Consider the following 27661-nt stretch of genomic DNA (forward strand, 5'->3'; position numbering starts at 1 on the left):
GGGTGCTCGATCGATCTGCCACCTGTTGGTGTCCCTGACTAGGCGCTTAAAGTAAAAATTGCGACGAAACCATCTATACTCCTGTCATCACCTGACTTGATGGGAGCTGTGCCTAGTTAAAGATAATCCTTCTTGGGTAGAAGGGTTCAGTGTGTGTTTTGATCATGTCCCCAGTTTACGTAACGCAACAGAGAATCTCAAGCTAGAGATTAGTATGTCTCCAATTAGCAACTGAAAATTGCGGAGGAAATTTTGGTGTCCCTAAATAGTAAGGTCATAAATAGAGCAATGATTATTTCAAAATGCAGTATCAACAACCCCATATCGTCAATATGTGGTCTCATATAGTCATGATTGAGGGGCTCCAGCTTCTCGTCAGACTATTCAGGTACTGACTGGAGGATCGACAATTGCGCCAGAGATTGGATCGGCAGTCAAGTCAGTGCCTCTTTCCACTTCTCTACTAAGTAATGCCATGCCTCTGTCGGCAACGCTGACTATGTTTTGTAATTCCCTCAATGCCCGTTCATTGTTATTGTAGAAGACGCCATCAATGGATTTTTTGTAGTTCGATGTTGTGTTGTGATTCTTTTGATATATTTCAGCATCGTAAGTATTTGGATCAACTTCAGTATAGGTTGACTTCCCATGTGAATTCTCCACCTCAGAAGATATATTGGATACCAACTCGAGGGGCAGTGGGGCTTTTGTACCCATGACAGCTTCCACAAACCTTTGATCAAAGGATTGATTGTGTCCAGTAGGGTCGTCAAGATCATAATTGGGATGTTCCGAATCAAGGTCTGGACTGTAATCATCATAACCAAGTTTACTAACTCGAAGAATCTTGAGATTGAGACCTTCAATATCTCGAATGGCTGGAGCAACCCATGTGCAATCCTCAGGCTTCACGATGTCGTGGCGACCTATCCATAGACTGGTTTTCTCTCGATCCGTCGAACCATTAACCTTCAGACCGATATCATTCAAGTATAATTCTCTCAAGGAATGACTGGTTTCCTCGATCAAAAGCAGCAGCATCAAAGGGTCTAGATCCATCCGTTTTAATTCCAAACACCTCAACTTGCTAAGGACAAGTCTTTTGCTAGGATAGTATGGGAGGCACCGCATGGTCCACTGTTCGTTCGTCATCCTGGACGCGACTCTTTTGTTTCTTATACGTTTGGTAGTTTGCGCCACGTTCCATCCAATGATACACAAGGTTTCCAGATCCTTGGCCTTCCCAATTAACAACCAGAAATTTCGAGCAAAAACCGCTTGTAGTGGTGTTCTGCTTTCTTGTCTCTTGAATGATATCAATAAGCTTTTTAGATTTTCAAAAACTTTGAAAGCATTTTCGACATCGATGTGCACGTTGCATAAGCTATTGATCGTGACATCAGTGATGTGATCTAGAACCAATGTATCTATCTTTTGATGCTCCTCTGGACGATTCGCCGCGCATGCTAGAGTGTTCGCGAATAATCTTGTAGATGTCATGAAAGAATTACTGACGACCTGGAATGGTAGGTTAATCTTAAGTCGAGTTATATCTGGGGCATTCTGCATGACTCTGCGAAGTAGACGACTGTAATCCTCCTCTGTAAATGTGGTCTTGTTGAGGCAATATGATCGAAGGGAGTCGATCAAGTCTGCCATCTCAGGAACCGCAGCATAGATTGCGTTGAATGTCTCTTTCAGTTGATCTATTTCATCTGAGAAATGTGTTAGCTTTGAAATGCCTCGCTGATAGAGAAAATGATACATCGCGATCAGTATATAGGCTGCTCTATGCGCATATAAAGTGATGCGATGCAATTGAGGGACGAGGGGAAGGACATTAACGCATACCCGTATCTCGAGTTATCATCATATCAATGTACATGGAGGATGATAATGAAGCTATATCTTGGAGAGTTTTCAGTTCATCTGGATTGTCATCGATATCTCGGAATCGGATGAATCGCGAGAATTCCAACGAGGTCGTCTTGAAGATTGATGATTTCAAGCCTTGATCGAACGCTTTACATACTAATCGCAGATCCAAAAGTTGGGATTTATGATCGCGACACATCTCGATATTCTTTTGAAGAATTGAGTCAAGAATCTCGGGCGGAAGTTGATCCATGATGTGGTTGGATGTTCGTTATACCGAATGTGATGGAGTATTGAGATGTCGTTTATTTTAAATTTTGAGAATGATGATATATTTGAAATCCAAGTACCTAGCTATGAGTAGTAAAGATTGAGTGTGAAGTAGTTGTATTTTGGCCAGTACATTTGTTACTGTAGGTGGTAGAATAACCGTTGTAAATGGAGTTGCGGTGGTGATGTGGTGTTCTTGCAATTGTTTCGTGGTTGTGATTGGAACTTTGACAATTAAATAATTTTGTGGGGAAGGCGAACAACCACAGCCGTGCATGCAAGGCTGACCAATTAAATGATGAAGCAAGCTACCTACCCAGTAACATTTAAAGATATCATTAGCTAATAACTAGTTCGTTCGTCCTATGAATGAATTCCAATCAACTAGCGCTGTTGTCACCCTTTTACCTACCTATCACGTGGCTTGTACTTCACATAGGTAGGTAGGTAGGTTACCTATGGATGGATATATATCGAATGTTGTCAATTGATATCAAGGAATTTGCATCCGATTTTCACCATTGATGATGTGGTTAATAAGTAGATTGACGCGGTCTTAAAGACTACTAGGTACTTTATGTTTTTATCTACCTTGTATTGATCTCGAGAAATTCGACAGAAGATAGACACTCCAACTATCAGCGGAGAATATTCAACCAATGGTGAGCCCAACCGCCAGCCACATCTGAAAGCCAAGACGGCTTCTTTGATAAGGCTGTGTGTATCATGATTTGTGTCTACTCTGCGTGTGAGAACCGCGAAGAACGTATATCCTATACCAGTTTGAGCACTACCTTTGGAGACCAAACGAGAAAGGCGGACCACTGCTCTGGACGGATGAGTCCCTGGGAGAAGGATCTCTTCAAATCTGGTATATCTCTACATCGTCATATATCGATACTATCCCGTTATCTCATTGTGTTTTGTAACTTGTTTTCGAAATGGCAGAATATGCGTCTTGAGTAATCTCAGAGAAAGACCACGAATCATTGCATGAAGGAGACCAAGCAGTTATATCCACGTTCCTCTTCCGATAAGCATTGCAGAATTTGACATGCAGAGAGGAATTTAGGAACTGTGCACAATCTGGTGGTGGCTTCAAAGGCATACGACCTAAGACATGCAAGTTTTGGGATACCTGGAGCTTATGTACGGAATACTCTTACAAAAACACGGTATGCAAGAGCTCCTTTTTAGAAAAGGCTCAGCAGGCTCAGCAGGTTGGAAGAAGTAGATGATGTATTTTGATTCAACAATTCAGGACTCCACAGCCCCTTACTCCTAAATTTTGAGTAAGACTTCGGAAAATTATTTTATTTCACTGATTGGCAATTTCCAAAAATACCATTGTCAACGTCGGCGAGAAGTCAAGCATTGCTTATATCGGCATGTATGTATATCTGTACTGTGTATTTTCACGGCATCGTTATTTCTTCAACATCTTTCGATATCTTGGCATCAAATCTCGGATATGAGACTTCCCCCTGCTGAGATCTACGAAACATCGTTGCATCCAACCAGCATAGATGTCTCCACCAGGCCACACAGCTACCCACATGCTATCTCAACAAGCGCGGAACATTCGTAATGATCTCTTTCGGTTATGACCACATTTCAAGGATTTAAGGATTTTGGAAAATCGAATCTCGGTGAGATTTCTCTTCAATCAGAACGTATCAATCCAACAGACCCGAAGAGGTACAGCATGTCCCCACAAAAGGAACGATTATGTGAAGTCAAGTATCCTTTTCGTACAGGTTTCAAGTTGGAAATTTCTCAGAAACACGAGCGGAAAGCAAAGACGTTTTATGGGCGATAAAGGCATTGCGAAGTTGCGAAGAGCGGAATAGACAGATCCATGTTCTTATGCTTAAGGGATGTTTAAGGGGGCGAATAGAAAGCTTGGAAGAGCACAACATAATACATATTATCGCCTCGACTAGGGATTTTCTTTGAAAGCTGTGCTCTTGCACAATTATCGCCCACTTTCTCTTTGCGCTGTTCGGTTCCCACGCCTGCCTGCGCTTCCTCGCACTGGTCTGCATTGCCTGCATATAACACATGCAACATGTCAGAATCATAGATAGATCAAGGTCATGAACGGAAAGTCATACGTACGACATGTTTAACTAAAAATAGATTTTTGTTGGTTGATTGGATGCTTGGTATCAAACCATTGCGAGGCCTTGATAAGGGGAGGGAGGGAGGGAGGGGGATTAATGAATGAAGAGGAGAGGAAGGATATGAGAAATGGAAGGTACGAGCCGGTACGAGTACAGTTATTAGTCTTTTGATACCTGCATACATACATACGTAAGTACATACATACAATCAATTCGTATAGTATATCCAATGAAGCGATGAGTATTTTTTTCTACTGAAGACGGACGTGTAATAGAATTGAATACGAGTAAGTTATACTTGTATATGTAGATAGTATATCCCTTCCCTAGGTATGTTGAGAAAAGACGATGTCAGTATTAAATTATACTTTGTAGATATATGTATGTAATACCTAATATATACTAGGTATAGTTAATATATCAAGGGTCCATCTAGGTAGGTATTCCCAGAACCCTCAAAATCAAGATACGAACGATACCTTAGGTAGATGATCCCTTACTCGCCTCTACCCTACGAGCCTACGCACCACTTGGTGTTTCTCTTCCATCAAATTGTGTGCTTGGACTCGTCCTAATTCCGAAGTGCCGGTATGAATGAAGGACTTTAGTATAATAATTGATGAATGCACGTTTGTTCTTTTGGACCCTTGATATTTGATTTGATATTTGATTTGATATTGGATATTGGAGATTGGAGATTGGAGATTGGATGTTGGAGATTGGAGATTGGATGTTGGATATTGGAGATTGGATGTTGGATATTGGATATTGGAGATTTGAAGCCAAAGATTTCTCTGTACGGAATATACTCTATCCCTATTCCTATGTACAGTACTCCATCTTGATATTGATATTGATGTCGATTATCACTTCCTAGATATCCATAGTTATAGGTATGCTACTTTGTATGGTACCGATGTGATATACTCATCACTACTACTTATTACTGGGTATCATACCGATGCTGACTGATATTATGTTGTGTTGTATTGTGTCGTATGTATGTATGTATGTATGTATGTATATATTGTGTTGTAATATCTTGTGTTGCATCGTTCTCATCCCTATCTTTTTGTGAATTCCAATGAATTGATTGGGAATCATCTTAATTCATCTCCTCCCTAGACAGAATGGAATGACCGAGATATTATCATCATTTTACCTCCTACCTCCTACCTCCTACCTCCTACCTCCTACCTAGCTAAGTAAGTACTGTAGAGAGATATCAAGGAAAAGACGAAAGACACATCCAATCGAACTATCCCTTTCCCTTTCCCTTTCCCTTTCCCTTTTCTCTCTTCCATCAATTAATTCCAAGCCCCAGCCTCATTGAGTTAAAGAAAAAAAAAAAAAACTCCACCCTTCATTCACCACCTGCTCAACTAACTCACACTCAGGGTCAACTACTAATAACTCATCGCTATCAAAAATCCACGTTTTTAATTGATTGAACCGAACCATGTTGATTTTATCGTGATTTTGTCTTGAAGTTTCAAATTTCTTCTTGTTTTTCTTTTTTCTCCTCCTCCTCCTCCTCCTCCTCCTCCTTCTCTCCCTTCTCATTCGCTCTCCTCACTTTCTTCTTTCTGTCTCATGCATCTTCATCCCATCCCATCCCATCATCATCATCATCATCATCGTCGTACATCCTTTGACGCTCTCCTCTTTTTCTTCTCCATCAAAAATATTGCTTCTAACGGAAACATCTACATAAATTCGACATTCGTTTGTGCATACATACATACATACATACATACATAGTACTTATTACTTACATACAACTTCCTCCATACGATACTATCCCATACTATACCACTTTCTCCCCTCCCCCCCCTTCAGATACGACCTTTTTATATCGTGCTTAATTAATTTGCGACAATCCCGGAAGTGCCTATCTTACCACTACCACTACCACTACCACTACCCACCACATTCATATTTACATCCGCTTTCACATTAACTACCGCCAATTTTCAAAGAATTGCCAACCCAATACTTACTACTTCTTTGTACATTCAAGTCGAATCGATTCAATTCAATTCACATTCAATTCAATTACTTCTTTCCTCTACAATTTTGAATTCCTACAAGAAAGAAGAGGAAAAAAGTATCCACAATCGTTTCAATTCGAGAGATTGTGAAACGGAAGACTCGGGCACCATCCATCCTCCAACAACCTTCGTTCCCCTACCACCCTAGCTTTTGAAAACATATTCTATTCCAGAAGGAATTCGATCGTGGAAATTTACTCAGCCTCATTAAATCAGTCGACATCTCTGCAGGTCAGAGAACGCGCGACTAATCTGTCACTCGTTTGTTTGTTTGTTCGTTTGAGTCTTCATTTGTAGAAAAAAAGAATTGCAATGTTCATCTAAATTCTGCTACATTTTCTCTGCTCTACGCAGTCTGTTGCGACCATGCATGGTTCTACCTTGACAATGCCTTCGGTCTACGAATCGAAGAATACTTTCCCTCGTTCTCACTCTTCTTCCAATATTCCCGATTTAGTTAATGTTGAGTACAAGAGATCTTCCATGCATAGCGATACCGAACTTCCACGATCTGCGAGTTTCAGCACCTTACCAACCATTGGAGATGCGAGTACCGATTACAATGAAGGAGAATTACATAGGCTGAACTCTGCCGCGAGCACCCCATCTTTTCCCTTCCCACAAATAGAAACACCTTCACCGAAATCACACTCCATCCGAGAAGGAAAATCCACCAACCGACTCACGAAGGAAGAAAAGGCAAAGAACGAGAGAGTGGGGAGGAGACAATCACTGGTGGCACGTCCAAAGTCTTGGATCCAAAAGGTGAAGGGATCACCCGAGAGACACCCCGCTCCTGAACATGCCAATTCAACGCCCGATGAAGCACCTCCCGTGCCGCAAATTCCCAAGGCTTCCAGAGATAAGACGAAGTCTGTATCAGAATCTTTTGCTACGTTTGCACGCAAGTCTTGGATTTCGTCATCGTCAAGATCGCCATCCCCAAGTAATCGAAAAGCTGGGAAACAAATTGAGGGCGATGGGAGGAGTGAAGGGCCATCGAAAATGGCGACCACCATACTTGCTCCTCCGGCAGTCATTCCCGCGAAATTCGACCACACGGTGGAGGACACCGATAGCCCATCTAAGCCACCTCCAGTGAAGAGGAATTCAACCCTTCGAAAGATCAGGCAGAGACCGAGTAGTATATTGGGTATCGGAAGCTTCGGTTCCGTCAATTCGTCCACCAGCAGTCTACCAGGTAGCTCAATAGACAACAGATCTACTCCGAGGACTTCAATTGACAAAGTCCCCCCGCTACCCAAAAATTTCTCCACGGAAAAGCTTCTGAGTGTTGAGACACCACGAAAACGAGATGAACTCTGGCAGGCTTTCCGAGGGTTGGAAAACGATTACTCTAAGTTTCAATCCAAATCACTATCGTTAAAAACCAACGTCGTTCGCTCTACACTATTACCATTCCTTCGAAATAATATCAACCACCCTTCCAACAGATGTCTTCGCCCAGAAGATATTGATAGAAGAATCAACATCTTTAATAAATGGTGGCTTGGTCTTCTAGAAGTACTAGATGGACGTGCAAACCAAATAGTATCTGGTGTAGATCGTCCTGTACTGCTTGAAGCCATTGTGATGATCATGACACGGCCAGAATGGAGACTCGGACCATCGCAATTCTCGCCCCTATCGGAAAGATCTCCTAACCGATCTCCTGAGCGCACTGAGCGCATGTCTATACGTGGGAGAAAATCTTCAAGCTCTCTGAACTCATCAGGATCACAATTTTTAGCCGAGTCTGTCTATCACAATGTCAGGAATTTGTTTATTCAAAATCTAACATCTCAGATGCACTTTGTGGTTGCCAAAATGTCACTTAGACATGCTCCTGCAAGTCTGGTCACATTTTGTGGAAAGGCTGCTGCGTATGCTTTCTTTTTTGTGCCTGGAATTTCGGAAATAATGGTTCGAATATGGAATATACCGGCTGACACATTGAAACGTGTTGTGGATGAGTTGGGTTTACCAAAACGACCCAATAAAGTGGAAACGGAAGAAGTCGCTGCTACCTTTCCGCCACATGTTCGAGTATTGGGTTGGACGTCAGTGATGACGATGTCCAATCAGCTCCGGAAAAAACCTACATTATCAATTCTCGTTTCCAAGATACCATGGTACGGTCCGTGGGCTGCTAGATGGTGCGGACGAGATAGTGATCTTTTCTATGTGTTTTCGAAACATTATCATATCTTGGCCGAGCAATTTATGCCTTCGGATCTTCCATTTGCGAGCAAAGCGCGCGCGCCAGGATTTGTTTTGGTTCAAGCACAGATTTTGACTGCTCTGGATGCTACGATTCATCGCCAACCAGCAGTTGAAGCACTTCCAATTACCTTTGACGACGTACTTGCGGGTGCCGATGCATCCGCTGCTGCTTTGCCTCTCCCCTCCACCAATTCCGCTAGGCTAATGGCCGAAAATCGCTTGATTATGTTGCTCCGAGATTTCCTCTCTGAAAGACCGGCCGACTTCGAGCCTGCCCGAATGACTTTCGCCCAGGCTTTTAGCAAAATGATGCAAGCTTCAGCACGAAGGACGTCCTTGTATGATCATAATGCATGTTTTGTTTTGTGCGACTTTATGGATGAAGCACTTTCACTCTTTGTTCGATTCCATCATGCTCATGAATTTGAAGATGATTTCATCGAATGGCACTTCTGGTTGGATGTTTGCAGAAAGATTCTGGAGAGCCAGAACAGTATGTCGGAAATTCGTCTTTTCGCATTTCTCTACTCTGCCTGGAACCTCGTCACGAACAATGAGTCTCGAAAGGAGATTTTGTGTTTGGAGTGGTTGCTTACCGAGGAGACATTTGACAAGTTCTTCAACCATTGGTGTCCCATGGTCCGAGCATATTACATGCGTTTGTTATGTTGGAGATTGTGCCGCGAGGATGGGGAAGCTACTGATCTTGATACGTGAGTCATGTTTTTATCCACCTTCCATGAGGCACATTGACTAATTAAAACACAGAAAAATCTTTGGCATCGTTTCTTCGCGGATCAAGGGTACCTGGGCAAATTATCTCTTCCTCAAACAAACGGCTGAGAGCTCCGACCTCCTTCCTCCATCTACTACACCTTGTTATCCAGCACCTGGCCGACGACTCTTGATCATCCGTAATGATACACAAATTCCTGCGCCAAATCTCTTTTTAGGATTCGATGGCTTAATGACAACTAATAACGCCTCAAATCTACCTCGAAACCCGTCTAACGCATACAAAAGACAGTCACTTCTAGGAGATCTGGCACAAATAGAAAATAAAGAAAACGAAAATGAACCTCCCAAACCTGCTAGTGAAGCACCCACTCCCCCAAACAAGAAAAGATGGACATTTATGGGGAAAATCATCCCATCTCTATCTTCTTCGCCTGAATCATCTGCTTCTCTTTCCACATCCGTCGAACCTGCGACGGAAAAGAAAGCACTCGAGGAAGCAAGAAAAGCTACATCTGTGGCAAGAACTAGACCCGCCCTTCGTTCCAAAAATTCAAGCGATAGCGAAACTCCTCCAGCTACTGCATCTCATCGTGCCTACAGCTTCAAATTCTCCTTGGAATGGGCTCAAAATTTCGAAAAAGTGCATTCGATCCTCCAAGGTGGCACAGCTGGTAGAGGACCTGCTGGTTCCAATGTTTCAAATGAAAGAAAACTTACACCGCCTCGTCTGCCTGCCCCAGCTCATGCATGGCTTGGCGCTCGAGTTCCAGGAATGAGTAAGGAAGTAGCACCTGTGGACCCAAAGCTTGCGGGGAGAGATAGATTCGCGAGATCAAAATATGCGGGTCGGGCGTTGGCGGAATGGATGCAGATTGTTGGAGAGTGCAATAACTTTGTTGAGAGGAGAAGGTCGGAAGGAGTACCAACCCTGAAATGGGTTGAGGTTCCTACTTTGGGTGTAGAGGGATTTAGGAAATTTGCTGCATAAGAAATGACGCAGTGATGATGAAGCGTGATCTGTTTAACCTTGGCTGGAATGGACGGATCAGAAGATAATGGGAGAGGGATTATTTTGTACAGGGGATGAAAGTAGTGGAATTGGATATAGCTACACTGTTGATCCGAAAGGAGTGAAGTGGTAATTATTGAGTTGGATGAAAAAGTATGAGATGGTTGGATAATGAGTAGTGTTGCTACAGATACTCCAGTACAATTTTTTTTTGGTTCGAGCATTAGGAACTTTTGATTGATTGATTGGACATGGGTTGGAGGATTGGAATGGATACACTCCTTAGCGTATATGAAATACATATTAGATACCTGCATAGCAAATGGTGTTGGGCATTTTCATTTTCATTTTCATTTTCTTCTTACCTTTTACGGCTCTTGGGTGGTGTGGTTTCATTGCATTGCGTTCAATTTTTTTTTTTCATATCTTCCTTGACTTATGTTTTATAGCATAGGAGACTGTTTTGTTTTGTTTGGCTAGCTCATTGGCATATATGCGTGTGTTTGGTTGGTTTCTTTTGTTGGTCATGGATGGTATGGTATGGTATGGTATGGTATGGTGTGATGTGGGGATAGAAACGAAAAGGGAGAACTGGGAGACAGGGAGACGGGGAGATGGGAGGGATGGGAGGGATGGGAGGGATGGTTAAGGAATGGGGATTATGAGGGGATGGGCGTGTGCAATGAGGGATGAAGTTGTTTGTGGTGGGGAGAGGGTGGTGGAGGAAGTGATGGTGAAAAGAGGGATATATAAGGTGCTTTGGATGTAGGGTATACTATTGGGTATAGGGTATAGGGTATCATAGATTAGGATAGGGTTGGAGAGGGTTGGATTGGATAGCATAGCATAGCATAGTTGAAGTGCAATATATGGAATGCTTGCATGGTTGCATGCATGGGTGGACATGTGGATGGATTTTTGAAAATCGAATCAAGAGACTTGAGTCTACTATTTACTTACTTGCTTACTTACTTGTTTATTTGCTTGTATATCTGTTTATCCGTTTGGGTTTCTCAAATTGGAATCTGGAATCATTGTGAACAGCGAATAAATATGATATGACATAATGGTGATTTTTCAACATCGTTTTGGCTTTTCAAAGTTGTAAATGTAAATAAATAAATACCTCGGTATTCAGGAGGTAGGTAGGTAGGTAAGATTGAGAAAATCTCCACGATGCATCTTCTTCCATCCATTCATTAAATAGATATTCCCTTCCCTTCACATCACCTCACCTCTCCAAACGAATCTTCCTCCCCTTCCTCTTTCCCCCATCCGCACTCCAAGTTTTCCACATCCAATTTTCTTCCTCCGCTTTCGCATCCGCATCATCTTCTCCCAAACCCACACGATCAACAAGTACATCCTCTCCTCCCCCTCCCTCCCTCCCCAACCCCCTAAAAATCCTCTCCTCCCCCTCCCCCACCTTCATCTTCTTCCGTCCCCTGCGCTCGCTCTTCTCGCGCATCTCCGCGTACGCCTTGGGCGTACCCTGTAAATGCAATTTGTGCGCATATCGTCTATCTCTAATTTTCTGCAGATCCGCGATTCTTTTTGCGTTTTCGGTTTTTTCATTTTCATTTTCATTTTCGTCTTCATCTTTATTCTCATTCTCATTTTCATTTTCATTTTCGTGTTCTTTATTTTTATCCTTACTGTGATGTACTTTCCCATCTTGCAGCAATCCAATTTCTCTCAAGCTGGGAAATTTATCCAGACTGATTTTCGAATGGCTGTATCTGGGTTTTGGGGATAGGAAGGGTAGTTTTTTGCCGGTGTGGGGGTCGATGGCATTGAGGATTTTGTGGAAGGGGGCGGGGAGAGGGTTGTTGTTGTTTTTTTCTGGGTGAGTCTTGATGAAATCTGGACGGCCGGGGGGTTCGAGGAAGTTTTCTGGGAGAGGCCCGAGTTGGCGGCGATGTTTGGTTTTGGGTTTAGGTTTAGATCTAGATTTGGTTCTTGGGGGAATGTCGGAATCGGGGATGAGTGGTGCAGAAGCTTGGCCTCGCCACCCGGGGACTTGGTCTTCGGGAATGGATTTGAGGATGGAGGGGGTGTAGAGGGGAAGGACGGGGCGCCAAGGGCTGTCGGGGGCGTTGATATCGTATTCGCGTTTTGCGGGTGAGGGGGGCGGGGAGACGGGTTGTTGCTTCCAGCCGGGAACTTGGCCGGGAGCGACTTCTTTGAGGATATCTGGGGAGGTAAGAGGAAGGAGGGGTTTCCAGGGACTGTCGGGGGCATTGATATCGTATTCGCGTTTCATTTTATCAGATCTCGGAATAATAGCTTGTTGTTTCCAACCCGGAACTTGATCAGGAGCGACCTCTTTGAGAATTTCTGGAGAAGTTAGAGGGAGAAGAGGAAGCCAGGGACTATCTGGAGCATTTATATCATATTCCCGAGACTTGAGTCTTTTCTCTTTAGCTATGGCGTGTTGATCCCATCCTGGAACTTGGCCGGGAAGAACTTCCTTAAGGATATCTGGGGAGTTTAGGGGAAGCAGATGAAGCCATGGACTGTTAGGAGCGGTGATATCATACTCGCGTTTAACCTTTTGAGGGGGAGATGTTGCTGTGGAGATAGGTTGGAGAGTAGTCATTGGTTCCACAAAGCCTGCAACTGCGTTAGAAGGGACTTGTGTCCAAAATTCGGGCTCTTCAAGTGTTAGAGATGCCCAAGGGTTAGACTTACCTGTGGTAGAGAGTTCACTCGGGTAAGCAAAGGTACCCGACGGTTGGATGTAACTGTCGGTACCAGTAGGACCAACGATAGGAGGAATGGTTGGAGGGTCGGGAGGCAAGCCGAATGACGGTGTGGAAGTTGATAGTTCACTTGGGTAAGCGAAAGTACCCGATGGTAGACTGTAACTTTCTGTGCCTGTAGGACCGACGATTGGAGGAATTATTGGAGGGTCAGGAGGTAGACCAAATGATTTAGTGGTAGATGATATTTCGATAATTGGTGGAAGAGATGTAGATGGTATATTGCTCGTTGTGGGAAATGCAGGGACTGTTGATATGCTAGAAATGAGGTTGGTTGAGCTAGAAGAAGAAGATTTGGAAATCGACGAAGACTTTTGACTACTCGTTTGCATCGTCAAACTCAAGAGTTTAGATGAAGATGTAGTCCCCGACTGTGAGGTTGAGATAGATGACTTAACAGAAGACTTCAAGGAAGAAGTAGATGATGTCGTTTTCACAGATGCCGTCGACGTAGGATTCACAATTTTCAACTCATATATCTGCATGTGAAGTACTCCGCCCACAATGCCCCCACAATATTTGCCATAATTCGACGGGCAGGTCGATTGGCAAAATGAAGAGCTTTTAACGGAGAGTATCGAGATATAATTAGAACACCAGCAAGATCCAGGCTCTATGCCGGCATAGCGATATGGTGTTCCATTTTGCCCCGAGATAGAACATGCATTTACACAACTCTGAATTGTGTCTGCGGCGGTTCCAGTCAGATTGAGCAGCGGAGAGCCCAGAGGTTTTCCCCGAGTGCCATCTTCGAAACATCCATAATTATCATATGTTCCAATGTTGGTTGTTACTGATGGAACACTTCCTGTATTAAAGAAGCCTCCGTCGCGAGGTAATGTTTCCCCACGCTTGACAGACCCCTCAATCACGCCGAGATGTGACACTTTAGGTAGTAAAACTTCGTTCTCCAATTGATGAAGCAGCTCGTAACAAGATTTAAATAATTGATTGTCAGATGGATCGGTGGCCAAACACGGTGATGCAAATGAAGGGATAGGGATAGTGCTCGAGACTAAATAATGTATGCAAAAACTTTTGGCGTCGTTAGGCTCTGATGAGAGTGCATCTAGGCAAACATTGGTGGCACTGGATGATTGAGACGAGGTGACTGAAATGATGCCTAGAGAAGCTACGAGCAGATTTGATAGAATCATAATGTTGGATGTTGAAGACCCGCTATTGTTTCTACATGACAGCAATAGATTTATGAAATCTATGAGGGTATCCTGACTATAACCAAGACGCATAGCTTGAGGCTTGGCGCGATGAAGGGTTGGAATGCTTGAGCAGAAATGCGGTTCACGTCTAGAAAGAATGTCTCATATTGCGACACTTCCGCTATGAGCTGCTCGAATTCATCCCTAGAGTAAAATTGCACAAAGCATTACACTCTACAACTGTGACGAGAAATTAACCTACCCAAACTTTTGTGCTAGAGCCAAAGATCATCCACTTGGACTTGATTGTGGGTCTCACTCTCACGACATGACTTCAATTGAGTCAAATAACACAACCATTGTCGGCGTTGAAGTGGCGTGGCAACATGACCGTCGATATGCTAATTCCTGAAGAATGTTGATTTAGAGACACGCGCCTAGTCATCGCCATACCTGCGGAATGTATCCAGTCATTCGGTATATATTTGAATTTAAGCCGAGTTAATAATTTGATAGCTGATACGAAGTTACTCCATACTACACCATGTCTCTACGGCAGACAAGAAATGGTTTAGCTATCAAGACGCGGTAGATTTTTGGCGCGAAGTCACGAAGTCACGTGCAAGTCATGAATGACGCTAAGATATGACTAGCTCGATTCAAGCTATCGCGATTTTGATTTCAATTGTCTTGTCTTTTTGTGTTGTGACATTAATTGCATCGATAATGAATTTTAGCAATAGCACAATTGGAATTGTACATGTTTTCACCACCTGAATTCAAAAGGCCATTGTAGACTTTTTTAAGGTTGACAGCCTCCCCGTAGACGAAGCAAGTTTTTACGTCTACAACAGCCTCGCGATCGCAAATCAAATTCTATCACACCTCTTCATTCCTATGACCACCGCCAGTCAACATCCTACTGCCGAATTCGAATTTCCGGATGATCACTCAAATCATACTCGACCTCCATCTTCTTGCGCCTCAACTATAGCTGAGAAGTACATACCACCGGCGGTTCCTTCGCCTCCGCGATTGTCAAATCATCACCTACCTCCCGAACAACCTTTCCGTCAAACAAAGCACGCATTGATATCAGAAATGACGACTAAAGTTCCCGATCAATGGCTCTTCACAGAGGCAGAGCTTAAAGCCACTCCATCTATCCTAGAAGGTCTCTCGCCCGAGGAAGAGCGTATTCGCAGAGCAAAGGGTGTTTCTTTCATGTCATCGATCGGAAATATGCTACATATCCCTATGACCACCGTGAGCGTCGCAAGTCTTTACTTTCATCGTTTCTATATGCGCAGAAGCATGGTTTTAGACAAAAAGGGTTGCACCGGGATTCATCACTATGTATGTATTTTCCTTCTTATCTAATTTCTAGGGTTCGAATGAATCATCCTTCTATACCACATTTCAGACATAAAAACCTACAACAATTTGTATCGAAATCGCAACGCTATTTACTATGATTTTGCTTCCTTGAGTTCTGCTTGTCTAGCTCCGTTATACAATCTCCGGCGCAATGAATACTAATTATTCTATCAGGAAATTGCAGCAACAGCTTTATTCCTCGCGACAAAGACCGAAGAGACTATACGAGGCACCAAACAATTCATTTTCTCCTGTATCAAGATTGCTCAGAAGAATCCGAAGCTCGAAGTTGATGCCAGCTCTAAAGAATATTGGCGATGGCGTGATAGCATTCTAATGTATGAGGAGCTTATGTTGGAGTTATTATGTTTCGACCTTTCTGCGACATCTCCGCTGAAATACCTCGTGGGGTTCTTTGAGGAATTTACAAAGGTGGGTGTCGAGTCTGCCATAATCAAAGAACTCAGGAATTACACATGGGCATTGATCTGCGATACCCACCATTCAACTCTGGGTCTCATAACAAGCCCTCGGATTATTGCAATCACAACTCTACTATTTGCCGCAACTGCTAAAAAATGCGAAATTCCCCAGATAGAGGGGAAAGACTGGTGGGAGCATCTTGAGGGTACTGAAGCTCAAATTGTTGAAGCTGGACTAATATTGCATAAATTCCTAAGCAACAGTCCTTTTCAGATCACGGACCAAGACCAACCCGGAAACACGGCTGCCAAATACCTTCATGCTTCAAGTGGGAAAGAAGAGCGAAATGGAGCCGATACTACTATAAAGTCTGAGCGTACTCAAAATCAAAATGGCAACGGTCATGTCCATGGGAATGGATCAAATGCTTCGGAGCACAATTCCCAGTCAGACCCTGAATCTCGTGACAGTCAGCCCAAAGAAAAGCTTGAAAATAGTCAGCCAGATAGCAAGCCATATACCTCAACGACTGGTAATTCTCGACCTTCGCCTACCTCTGGAACAGATGATGCTCCTCTAAAAGCAGCCGCCAATGATCTTTCGAGTCATGACCAAACCTCATCTACAAATGGGGCTTCGTCAAATATCGATCCTGACATGATAGTCAGCCCAAAACGTAAGGCAGATGAACAAATAGAAGAAGTGCCGTTAGCGAAACGAGCAAGAAGAGAAGACACTAGCTCTGAAACTATTGCGGCTTCGAACGATGGGAACACACTACCGGACGAAAGTCAAGATACTACACAAAATGACAAAGACGATGCACCCAAAGATGATGCACCTAAAGATAACGAACTTGACTCCGAGCTTGAATCCAAAACTGCTCTGGCCGCAACTGAGGCCGGGGCTGGTGCAGAGGATCAGCAAGAGGAAGGAGAGGTGGAGCAATAACAATTCTAATCACGCTACTCGGCTCGACTTTGGTGTTCTTGGGTCATTTCTTGTACTATTGGACTAGGGAAAGATATGGAGTTCATGGGATATACAATATTTATCGAGGGGAAAGCCTCTCGTGGAGTTTGGTTCAGATGTGGGACAGGGGCAAATGAGGTGTACAAATATTGGGCGGGTGGAGGAACATTACGCGAACAATATGGAAACATGAAGAGCCAAGTCTGTCAGGCAATTTTTATTGCTAGTGCGTTATTCACATGGCTCTGTATTGAGGTATTATAGAGACACACTACATTGTTTAGGTTATTGAAAGACTATTAATACTCGTGGTACTCTTCAACATCTCACGACAGTCAAATCACCGTCCAAATTTAAACAGTGTCCCAAATTTTCTTGATTAAACGATGCTTAGATGATAATCGACTCGTGACTAAGCGAAAGCCTCCTCTCCATATACCCTCTGGAACTCTACAGCCACACGATTCATGGTATGGTCATCAGGTACCACATCGAATCCGTTCATGTTAAGCGTCCGAATATACTCTCTGTCCAATGGACCTTTTGTGTCTTTCAGATTCTTCAACATGGCCACTGCATCACTCAAATCAAACTCCGCCTTTCGATCCCTGCCACCAGCGTAGATTCTTCTCAACTTCCTTTCCAATGCCCACTCGATTGGTGCTGCGCGAACCAATATATTGTTACCGCTAAAAAGAACCAAATTCTCTTCCTGTGACTGTTTGAACAGCCGCTCATCGGTCGCCCCAGTTGTGAATAGTTTCATGTCCTCATTCATCCACTTTCTATTGAAGTTCAATTTTTTTCCAACTTTCAACACAGCCTCATGGAATGGTTCCTTGATTTCATCGTCTGTAGACCATTCGGGGTGAATAATATAATCGAGATCGCCAGTAGCCTCGCGGCTCTTAAGATACCAAACAGCGAGGAAGCCTCCAGCAGTGAGAATCTCAATAGGAGCAAATGCCACAAGGTACGGGTCGTTCGCCATTTCTTTGTCGAGCTCTTCCAATCCTACAACAAATTAGCAAGAGAACGCTCTACTTGAGGATATGTTACTGGGACTGACCTTGTCTGAAGTCATCAGCATTCAGGAACGCTTTAAGGTCAGACATATCTTAGTCAAACGGGTTCGCGTACTCTCTTGTTTTCTCAACAGAAACAGTGCGTGTTATCGATGACAATGGGCTGTAGCAAGTATGAAAATCTGAGCTTTAAGATCAATCTTTATGAAGAATAAAAAAGAAAGGTAAGAACAAGGTGACTTACCGATAGGTTGAGGGAATGGAGTAGGAACGAAAGATGGTGGGAACTATGGAATTGAGTGTTTTGAGGAAGGAACAAGGATATGTAGGATATAATATTTGGAAAGAGCCTAGGGGTTTATGTTGAGTGAAATAAAAACAACTATGTATCAGGTCTCTTAGATAATCATCAAGAGCTGGTGTTGTTTTATTGGGATGAAATTATTGTTAAAATATGAATGAATATTGCTCATCTACTGATCACGGTTTCTTGGTAGCAGCGAAAGATGGCAAGTATTCACACACGAAATGACTGACGTGCGTAAGTAGTCCCTATCCTAAATGAAAACAAAGTAGGTAGGTGAGGATTGATCTGTGAAATGCTAAAAAGGCAGGATAAGTGTAAGCTGAGATGAAGGTGCAAACCCCGCATCACGTGTACCATATATGATACAGCAATACCAACACAGTGAACTGGGTCTTTACCAAGGGGAAAAAAAGTGATCAAGTATGGCGCGTGGCAGAAGACTTAGAGGATAAGGAGAGCGATAGTTTGGGGAATCTGGAGACTCAAAATCACATACACACACAGTGTGTAATAGGTGTCTTGTTCGAAAGTTTTAATAGTCTGCCAGAAAGATAACATTTGTGAGCTTTTCTCGAGAAGCTAAGGGGCCAATTGTAAGATGTGACAGTTTCTATTTTGAAACAATGGTTGTGTTGTTAGATTATCGAATGCCTTGGTGAAATCTATGCGACAGACGACAGACAACAGACAACATACAGAAACGCGAGCATTTATTAAACAAATCTAAACGGTCATTTGGCTATCGGATATAAAACGAAGCTTTAAAGAGTGTGCAGAAGGTAAGGGAGTTGAGGGATAATTTTGACAGGTGTTGACAGCGACAATGAGATCATATCATGGTTATCAAACTCTAAAAGAGATCAGAATATGTGCATTAGTTCCTCGAACACCTTTTGGCATTTACTGTCACAACGTGTGCTGCGCTCCATCAATCCTAAGGTCTTTATTCCATCAAATCACACTGTATAAAACCAACCGACATTCGTGATGATATTCCGTTTCTCAAAGTTTTCGTCGCATCCATGTTCTTCCAGAACCAATTTTCCACTCTCAGTCACCATTTCAGATGGTAATTCTCTTAGCAAATTCGGCTCAATGGAAGGTACAGAACGTGTCCAATCGGGTCCAAAAACTTGAGTATACGGGGGATATGGATCACCTTCGTTCTTCCGTCGAATGTGTTTCCCATCTCGACGCATTCCTAGAGCCAACCTCCAGTTAAAAGCGCGTACTAACTCTTCCACTATACATGCAACAATTGCATAGCGGATTGGATCAGGATCTTTCGGATCTGGTATTGAACTTAAAGACCATTTCTCCGTCGACTGATACCAAAAATATTCTGTCTCGCTGCCCAATGGAACATAATCACCCATCATCAAGATCTCATACATGCGGTAAACACAGCGGAGTGGAGTGTCACGAGCTTGCCAGACAGGAACATTGCGAAGAGTTCCATGGCATTCGTTGCGAACTCTGTATAATTTTTCGTTCTGTGCGATGACTGAAGGGGCAACAGGTTCAGGTAACGGAAAGCTCCACGATGGAAATGGTATGAAAAGACGAAGGAGGGCTAAGTATGGATGCGGATAGATATGTCGAAGACGAGTGACGCTTCCACGAAGCTCAAAGCGGGTACTGAACAATTTACTGAACCATTTTTTGATGTTATACTTTGTTCGCATCCACCAAGTTATTTTGAAACGAGGTTGACGACGACGACGCGGTGGATCCATGATCTGGTACAGTTGATGGTTGTGAAGATTACTGAAAACTACGCGCAGTCGTGGCAGTTGCGCATGGGTACCTACCTAGGTATCTAGCGCAAGGTTCTGGAGCGATGTGGCTAAGCGAGCTAATAAGCCGTGGCTGGTAGTTTTCATGCCTTGATATCGAGGCATGAAGCTCTTATCTCGTGATTTTCCTAGTCCTTGCACACCAAACCCGATATCAAATTCGACATCCCATTTATAGTGATAATAGTGACGGATGACGGAGATAGGAGTGGAAATAGGATAGACATTACGTATAGCTCGTTAAAAGTTTGTTCTGGTTATGCTCTTCCTAAAATCAGATTATCTAGTTGGAAAAGAACTTAGAGAACTAAATTCAAATTGTCATTCTGACGGACATGTTAGTCCTTGAGTTTCTTTCGACTTATAAAAGAATAGGAAGCTAAGCTCAAGAAAACGTTTCAGTTTGAGCAAGTGGTCTTAAGATCAAATTTCTAAATCAAGTTTCTCCATGATAATCGCCCATTGTTCGATCCTGTGTACGTTGTAGTAATGAGTTAACATATTTTATTCTAACTGGCAATCTAAATCTGGTTTCACTGGCCCTTCTTGCACTGATTGAATATCCGTCACAATCACTGTTGCTATCCGAGCCAATCTTCCACGTCTGCTAATTAATTAGAGGCGGGAGATGTGGTTGCAGATTGTGTTATTTTGAACCATTCGCATAAATCTCTTCATTCGATTGCACTTTGATTAATATCATCCATGGTGAACAAAATTCCCCTTCACTATCTCAATATTCCTAAATTATCTTCTGCACAGCTTATAACTCGATTGGGTGATTCATTATCAGCTGTAGTACTCGGAAGTTGGGAAGAGTTTCAAAAGTTTCTGCACTAACTTCTGCCCAACATTGATACATATGTCGCAGAAGCATAGTCGGGCAGCTGGTCTCGTAAATTGCTATCGTAAGGCTAAGTTTCTGTAATTCCCAGTCGTAGGTATCTGAAGTGTGTTATCTTTGTGGTGCTAGTATTTATCTGTTGCGAAATTTTGTGGTTACATTGAGGACGTTCATATCGCCATCCATATCGAGGATATCGTTGAGGACAAGGATTCCAATAGTCCAGGCTGCAAACCGATAATTAGGGGGTGTTCAATCCCGAAAAAATAAAAGATTTGGGTCATTCCGAGTACTTAGGCTTAATCGTCTGCCAGTGCTGTATTGTTCCAAATATTGAGTGCTGAACTGCAATCTTCCAATCCGGGCTTTTGAACACCATGGGGTTAAAAGTAGCTATCGCTAATGATTACTTCTAACCGACGAGACGCCATCTTTGAGACGCCGGATAAAGCTTTGTATACTTTTGCACATGTTGGCCTGCTGGATAGTCTTTGGATTTATCTCGAGCTTTGTAGCTTTTAGGGTGGTCCCTCGCCCAGGCTGCCTCTCCATAAAACATCCATTCTCGCTCAAGACCTTCCCAATCATCTGTGAAACAAGAAGGAGCCGTTCTTCGTATCAATGCATAACCGATTTCAGGTTGCTTCCACGTATTATAATCAGGATCGCCGTGAAATTTCTTCTCGGAAATCGACTTCAGTCTATCAATCTTCTCTTGAACCCAATCCTTTAGAAAGTGGAAATCGTTTTGGTCATCGCCAGTGCCCCACCAGTAGGCATTTTTGATCTTCTCAAATTGTATCAATGCAGTTCCACAACTTCCACCATAATGGTAATTATACTCATTAGCATATTCATATTCAGGCTTGTATGATCCTGGATTCTCGCCAATCTCCTCATGACTATCGTCATAACATCTCCACTTGTCAACTTTCTCAGGAAAAGCTTTCCGGACATCAATTCCTTGGTAGTAACTTTGTAATATCCAAGTTGCATGTTTGGCTTTCTCATATCTCACAAGATCATCGAAATCTTTTTTCATAAGAGGATCGGACCCGTCAAAGCTTCTCCAAATATTGAGGTAATTGCCAGGTTCATGTTCCTCGAATTCATTGCCATCCCGCCAAGCACCCGAAGCTTGAGCAAGCACCACTTTTTGGAGTCCCGGTAGCCGTGAAATCATCGCAGCCGGGGTACATTCCGCTCTTCGTGTGCAGGAAAAGATAGAAGATTTCTCCCAGCAATCGAAATCGATGGCAAGACATTTCAACTTCTCGCGACAATTCTGTACTTCCAATGCGTGGAGAAACCCAGTATTGTGCAAATGTCCAACTCTACTGCCTATGAATATCATATCTTTGTCCCAGTCCACCCACTGTCCAAAACACTTCGATCTCCTTTGCAAGGCAATATTTCTCGATTCGTGATTTACTCGCGCCAGGGGAGGCTCAAAGCATCTCTTCTTGCAACCGCATAGTATCGCATGCCATTCAAAAGAAGTGGGGCGACCATTGATTGTATAATGGTTTGGTATATTGTAAACTTCGATGAGGCGACCGGGCTGTGAATCTTCAGCAGCGTTCCAAACCATGGTTCTCAATTCGGTTGGAAGACGGGAAAAGGCATGGAAAGTCGTAGGTGGTTGAGCAGCTGCGCAAGCCTCTTTTGCCATCTTCCTGGTTAAAACCATGATTTATTATTATTCAGTATATTGATTAGATAGATTTGAGTGTTTGGGCAGGCAGGTCGAGGTGTCAAAGAATTAAATTAATAAAAGGATTATTGAAAATGAAAGTAAAATTGAAAATTGTGGTTGTAAGTTTATAAAGGTTAGGTACGTAGATATAATGGTGACAATGAAGAAGGTTATTTATTAGTCAGCAACTCAAGAAAGGTAATGGCCACTCAGAAGCCTGCACGCCAATTTCTGTGACCTTCTAGGCACGTGCTAGACAACCCGTGGACTACCTAGTCAGCTAATCTAGGCTTTTCTGATTAGTTTTTACAAGAAAAATGGATTTTATTGTAATGGATGTGGTTACCATTGGACCAACCATACCCCTTAGGGCGCTGGCGTCGTTCTAATCATACATTAATTATATGCCAATTTAGGCTAGCACCTTCCTCTCTACACTCTCCTTGGTATTCAAGATCAAATCAAGAAATTGTTTCCTTAGATCAAGCATTTGATGGAGATAATTAGACTTCTTTGGTTACACGATCAGTGCTGGTCTAATTCGCATGAAGATCTTGATTATCAATAGTTTCATACTCTATCAAAGAAAGACGCGTTGATTATTCATTAGATTGTAGAGATTTTTTGCACGACCTTTCTCGACTGGGTACTACTAGCCTCGAATATTACAAGGTCTCGCATACGCCTATTGATGTTCTGCATGTTTATATGAAGATTCACAAATTTAGTCGCTACAATACGAATTCTAAGCGTCTACTCAATATCCATGGCCAATTCGCCAAATTGAAGGTTTGTCAAAAACACATTGACCCTTTCTTTCACCAAATAAAGATGCTCGTTTCCTATCGCTTAGCAACTTATACATAAAATAGACCCAAGCCAAAATCATTCCACACAAGTTCAATAGTTTTCTAGGCTCGTTAATCACAGACTTATTTCATAGCTATCCAGTTAATCAAAGTCTTGCCCCACTTGATGTCGATATAAGCTACGAGATCGGCAAGGAACTTATCGGGGTAGCTCCTGTAGTGTTGAGTATGACTCTTGATTTGCTGTTTCAGACGAACCTAGTGCCATTTATCAGGTATTTAAAACTCAAACATTTTCTAAGTATTCCGATTCTGACTCCATACTTATCATATTCCTAACGTCATCTATTTCCATGATGAATTCTGTCAACGAGGTCACTCACAAGCTGGAGCATTATGGTAAGCATAATTTTCTGACTACGTTTATAGTTTAACTACTAATGACAACTGCAGATACCACCATTCAACACACCCAAAAAGAAGCCAAGCAGTCAAGTATTACATCACGAGAAGACTCAAATAAGAACATGAAGTCCTGTAAGACTTTTGCGGCTGAAGAAACATATTCTACAGTATCAAAAGCACAAAGATCATCTACAAACTCTGAAGCCGTCAATTCGTTACACTTCGACAAATTACCGGCAGAGGTTCAATGCATGATAATTGAAGAATGTATCCCGGAACGCAATTATGTTCGTCTATTCTCAGTCTGCCTGGATGTTAATAATGAAATACTACTTAAAGAGGAGCTTGACATAAAACATACATCGCTTTTGTTTGTCTCAAGGTCAATTCGTAGAATTTATCTACACCATCTGCCAGTCGTGCTGCCATCTCTCGACAAGAAAATTCCAGTATGTATTCACCAAGATACGACTGTCATTCTCAGAATGGAAGAGCCAGATTATGGTAACATTAGGATATGCGACAAAGGGAAGATTCCAGCGTGTTTCAGTGAGATTCGGTACCTTGCTGTCCCTCTAAACTTATTCTCTTTTTTTAACATTACAGCTGATGAGCGTAGTCGCGGTGAAAGAATACATGAGCTTGCAGTAGCTCATAACATTAGTTTCTTGAGCAGACTGATCTTTGCCTGTTCTAACTTGCGTTCTTTGGCCGCTGTTTATCATAATACAGCAGAGAAAAGGCATCTCAGAGGACTGAATCATCCGGGCACTCTAGTCGTTCCAAAGGTATTCTCCTCTTTACTCAGATGGAACCTCGAATCTCTTTCCAATTTTCTCAACTTGCAACGAGCGATGACCGGCTATCGGGGCAAAGAATTAGCATGCCATGTTATGGTTTTTACCTTGGGTAGCAGTGTCATTAAGGTTTTAAACATTCCTCAGAATGAAATTGATACTATGGTATATCTTCGGGTTAGCAAGAAAAATGCCACCAAGCTTGCCTACCTCGACATAGAGTCTTTCGTCGACAAATACTGTTACTCATCACCTCATTCAGATGAAATTCCGGAAAATCTTCTTAGTGAGAGGGGTCGAGCTGTATTTCGAGCCGTTTTCCACAGATTAGTTACTCGGTGGATGAATATATACTTCAATTCCACGAATATCGAGGATGCCAAACATGGCAGAGAGATTCTAAAGCTTATGGAAGATGCATATGAGCAGCACAAGAGATCCAATCTAGGTGAAGTGAGTCTATTCAACCATTGATGTCAAAAAATAATCACGTGTTGTCGAATCTTGAAGCTTTCTCGGCGTGTAGCCTTTCAATAGACGACTTTATCGGCAACCAGATGTTTTTTGGACCATTCCGGTAGTCAACTGTGGCTGCTTCTGGGATTCTCAGCTTCCATGGAATTACTAGAATACACATGGAATTGTTAAGATCTGAAAGCGATCAATAGACGTAAATGCTTAGAGTGTGTATTTCCAAGATATATATATTCCAGGGTCGTGTTATTCTAATTCATTCTCCTCATAGCTTTCAAAATTATAAAAGTACTTTTCATCGTTTAGCTATGATGAGATCTGAGTGATAGTACAATAATGTGTATACGTGCTTTTAACCCTGATCTTCCATTACAACTAGTCACTGGTATGATACGTGTGCATTCGTAGCTGAAGTATATTTTAAACTCAAAATCGATCTCATGTAGGTAGCGGTTGCATATAGGTTGCATACTAGGTAGATCAGCGCATCTGTCACTTCACCCTACTATAGTCTAAAAATGTCATACCATATATTAGTACATCCCAAAGGTGCAAATATCACTAGAACCACGAACAAAAGCATATAAAATCCCATTGAAGCGTGACAATGCTTAGTCATTTTCACGAAGGGGGACTAAACCTGTCGATGACGATATCAGACAACCTAATTTAGTAAGTTATTAGTGCTACACTACCTATAAATCCTATTGAAATCTCCTACACAAATCAGTTTTCGATTCTTCATTTAATTCTTCTTGACTTTGAGTATCTCGTTATTTTATATGTGCCTCCTTAATACTTATATCTTTTCTCCCATAATACCTATTGATACTAATTTCTAATAATTTCCCATTCTTCTCTACCTTATTTATCTTTATATCTCTCTTCACATTCATTCTTAATATCTCTTCCATAGTTCTTACAGAACAACATTTCTTTCGAATCTCCAATCTTCTCGTCTAGCAATTATCTCAAACACCTTCTTTATAAATCCAAAAATGGGTCCCCTTAAGGTCGCATACAAAGTGCGCATCTCGAAACTTAGCGTTTCCTCAGTGAAAAGCGAGTCGAAATTCAACATCAAACCAGAGGAAATAGTCTGGAAGGTCAAATCCTCAAACTTGCTATCGAAGATCAAGACAATTGTGAAGAGGGAAAAAGTAGTTTTTGGACCAAGGACTTGGATGGACCATTGGAAAGACAATGTCCCTGTCATATCCGCTTCCAAGGAGTTTTATGGACTTCCACAAGCTGTTATCGAACTCTTGTGGACCTATATCATTGAAAGCGACGAGAAGGGACAAACCTATTATATGAAGCCAAGTCTGATAGAGAGTGCGTATCATTATGATTCCCGTAAAGGAAATTCAGATGAAGGATTTAAGGTTCAGATGACTGGAGCTCGTACCCTACTGCGAATCAATAGCTTCTCTCGTTCACTTGCACTAAAGAAATTTTGTGGAACTCTTCCTATTTTCCATGTGCCACTTGAGGACAACGGAATCCTTCGTTTCGATCCAAAAAGAGACATCATCCACATACAGGATTTCAACCATCTCGCTTGCCAAATGACCCGAACGGTTGGGATGGGTCCAACACCCCATTGGGACTATGAATATTTTACTCATTCCACTGCTACAGAACTCTTGAAATTTCATCCAGAATTTCATCATATGAGAAATCTCATGTTCGTGAAAGAGCGAAGGAGAAAGCTTCACCCCTTTAGACATCGCAAAAAATTCGTAGACACCCAACAGCTATCTCGGCTCTTACACGAATTATGGAACATACACGAATTGCCTGGCTCGACATGGCATTATTCTACATCGATACAGAATCTTGTCATCGATTACACCTCCTTGTGCAAATCTATAATCGTCATCCATAAATTAATGCACGAGAAAAATATCAACACTGTTGGCGCCCGTAGGATGCCTGAATTCACAGCTGAATTTGGGCCCGTATCAGATTTCTTCAGATTCTTGCGCGAAGTTGGCAATGTCTAAAATCTTCGTGTTGGGAAAGATAAATGGCACAAACTTTCTAATGACGAACTTTTTAATACTCTGCTGGAGGGCCAATCAGTTCTGCTTGGTTTATAAAGACTCGTTGGCTGAGCAATTGGTTGGTATGCTTCGCCAATGGAGTGTACCAGTGGTTGAAATTTATGTGACAGTCAAATACGATCTATGGTAGCAAATCGACTTATTGTAATGAATAGCTGGAATGAAGGGATAGTGGAAGAAAACAAGTGAACGAGGGGAGACAGATAGGGAAACGGGCAGGGGAGATGAAAAATGAATGATGGAAGATGTGGTAAACAGGCATATTGGCTACGGCGCTCTGGGTATGGCAGTGGAAACCTCTAATCACTCAATTTCTCATTCAATTTTTTTATTTCGAAAAAATCGGGTTGTGTTCGACTTGGCATAATAAGCAGGAGATCTTGGATTTCGTTTATTTCGGGACATAGGGCCATCTGCAAGCAAAAGCTGTCGACTACTTTACCATGAGAAATACGAGGA

The 27661-nt window shown here is 42.4% G+C and overlaps 9 protein-coding genes across 9 annotated transcripts; 4 read left to right on the top strand and 5 right to left on the bottom strand.

The window, feature by feature from the left end:
- Positions 1-384: 384 nt before the first annotated feature.
- On the bottom strand, positions 385-2128 carry EAE97_002406 (uncharacterized protein; the record flags this gene model as incomplete). Its single annotated transcript, XM_038872917.1, has 2 exons — positions 385-1715; positions 1852-2128. 2 exons carry the CDS (start codon positions 2126-2128, stop codon positions 385-387), a joined length of 1608 nt encoding a protein of 535 aa, XP_038736123.1.
- Positions 2129-6685: 4557 nt separating this feature from the next.
- On the top strand, positions 6686-10268 carry EAE97_002407 (uncharacterized protein; the record flags this gene model as incomplete). The annotated part of the gene is made up of 2 exons (XM_038872918.1): positions 6686-9255; positions 9311-10268. 2 exons carry the CDS (start codon positions 6686-6688, stop codon positions 10266-10268), a joined length of 3528 nt encoding a protein of 1175 aa, XP_038736124.1.
- Positions 10269-11520: 1252 nt separating this feature from the next.
- On the bottom strand, positions 11521-14208 carry EAE97_002408 (uncharacterized protein; the record flags this gene model as incomplete). Its single annotated transcript, XM_038872919.1, has 1 exon — positions 11521-14208. One exon carries the CDS (start codon positions 14206-14208, stop codon positions 11521-11523), a length of 2688 nt encoding a protein of 895 aa, XP_038736125.1.
- Positions 14209-15108: 900 nt separating this feature from the next.
- EAE97_002409 (uncharacterized protein) lies at positions 15109-16962 on the top strand (the record flags this gene model as incomplete). Its single annotated transcript, XM_038872920.1, has 2 exons — positions 15109-15567; positions 15763-16962. 2 exons carry the CDS (start codon positions 15109-15111, stop codon positions 16960-16962), a joined length of 1659 nt encoding a protein of 552 aa, XP_038736126.1.
- A 78-nt stretch (positions 16963-17040) lies between these two features.
- Positions 17041-18699, bottom strand: EAE97_002410 (uncharacterized protein). The gene is made up of 3 exons (XM_038872921.1): positions 18253-18699; positions 18053-18190; positions 17041-17997 (listed from the first exon to the last, which is right to left on the bottom strand). The coding sequence occupies exons 2-3, from the start codon at positions 18096-18098 to the stop codon at positions 17396-17398; spliced, it is 648 nt and encodes a 215-aa protein (XP_038736127.1). The 5' UTR covers positions 18099-18190; positions 18253-18699; the 3' UTR covers positions 17041-17395.
- Positions 18700-19271: 572 nt separating this feature from the next.
- Positions 19272-20051, bottom strand: EAE97_002411 (uncharacterized protein; the record flags this gene model as incomplete). Its single annotated transcript, XM_038872922.1, has 1 exon — positions 19272-20051. The coding sequence occupies one exon, from the start codon at positions 20049-20051 to the stop codon at positions 19272-19274; it is 780 nt and encodes a 259-aa protein (XP_038736128.1).
- A 1316-nt stretch (positions 20052-21367) lies between these two features.
- EAE97_002412 (uncharacterized protein) lies at positions 21368-22645 on the bottom strand (the record flags this gene model as incomplete). The annotated part of the gene is made up of 1 exon (XM_038872923.1): positions 21368-22645. The coding sequence occupies one exon, from the start codon at positions 22643-22645 to the stop codon at positions 21368-21370; it is 1278 nt and encodes a 425-aa protein (XP_038736129.1).
- Positions 22646-23816: 1171 nt separating this feature from the next.
- On the top strand, positions 23817-25136 carry EAE97_002413 (uncharacterized protein; the record flags this gene model as incomplete). The annotated part of the gene is made up of 2 exons (XM_038872924.1): positions 23817-23859; positions 23914-25136. The coding sequence occupies 2 exons, from the start codon at positions 23817-23819 to the stop codon at positions 25134-25136; spliced, it is 1266 nt and encodes a 421-aa protein (XP_038736130.1).
- Positions 25137-26134: 998 nt separating this feature from the next.
- On the top strand, positions 26135-27142 carry EAE97_002414 (uncharacterized protein; the record flags this gene model as incomplete). Its single annotated transcript, XM_038872925.1, has 1 exon — positions 26135-27142. One exon carries the CDS (start codon positions 26135-26137, stop codon positions 27140-27142), a length of 1008 nt encoding a protein of 335 aa, XP_038736131.1.
- Positions 27143-27661: the final 519 nt, after the last annotated feature.

The sequence above is a fragment of the Botrytis byssoidea genome (genome assembly GCF_014898295.1).
Source record: "Botrytis byssoidea strain MUCL 94 chromosome Unknown BBYS_004, whole genome shotgun sequence".
NCBI classification, from domain to species: Eukaryota; Fungi; Ascomycota; class Leotiomycetes; order Helotiales; family Sclerotiniaceae; genus Botrytis; species Botrytis byssoidea.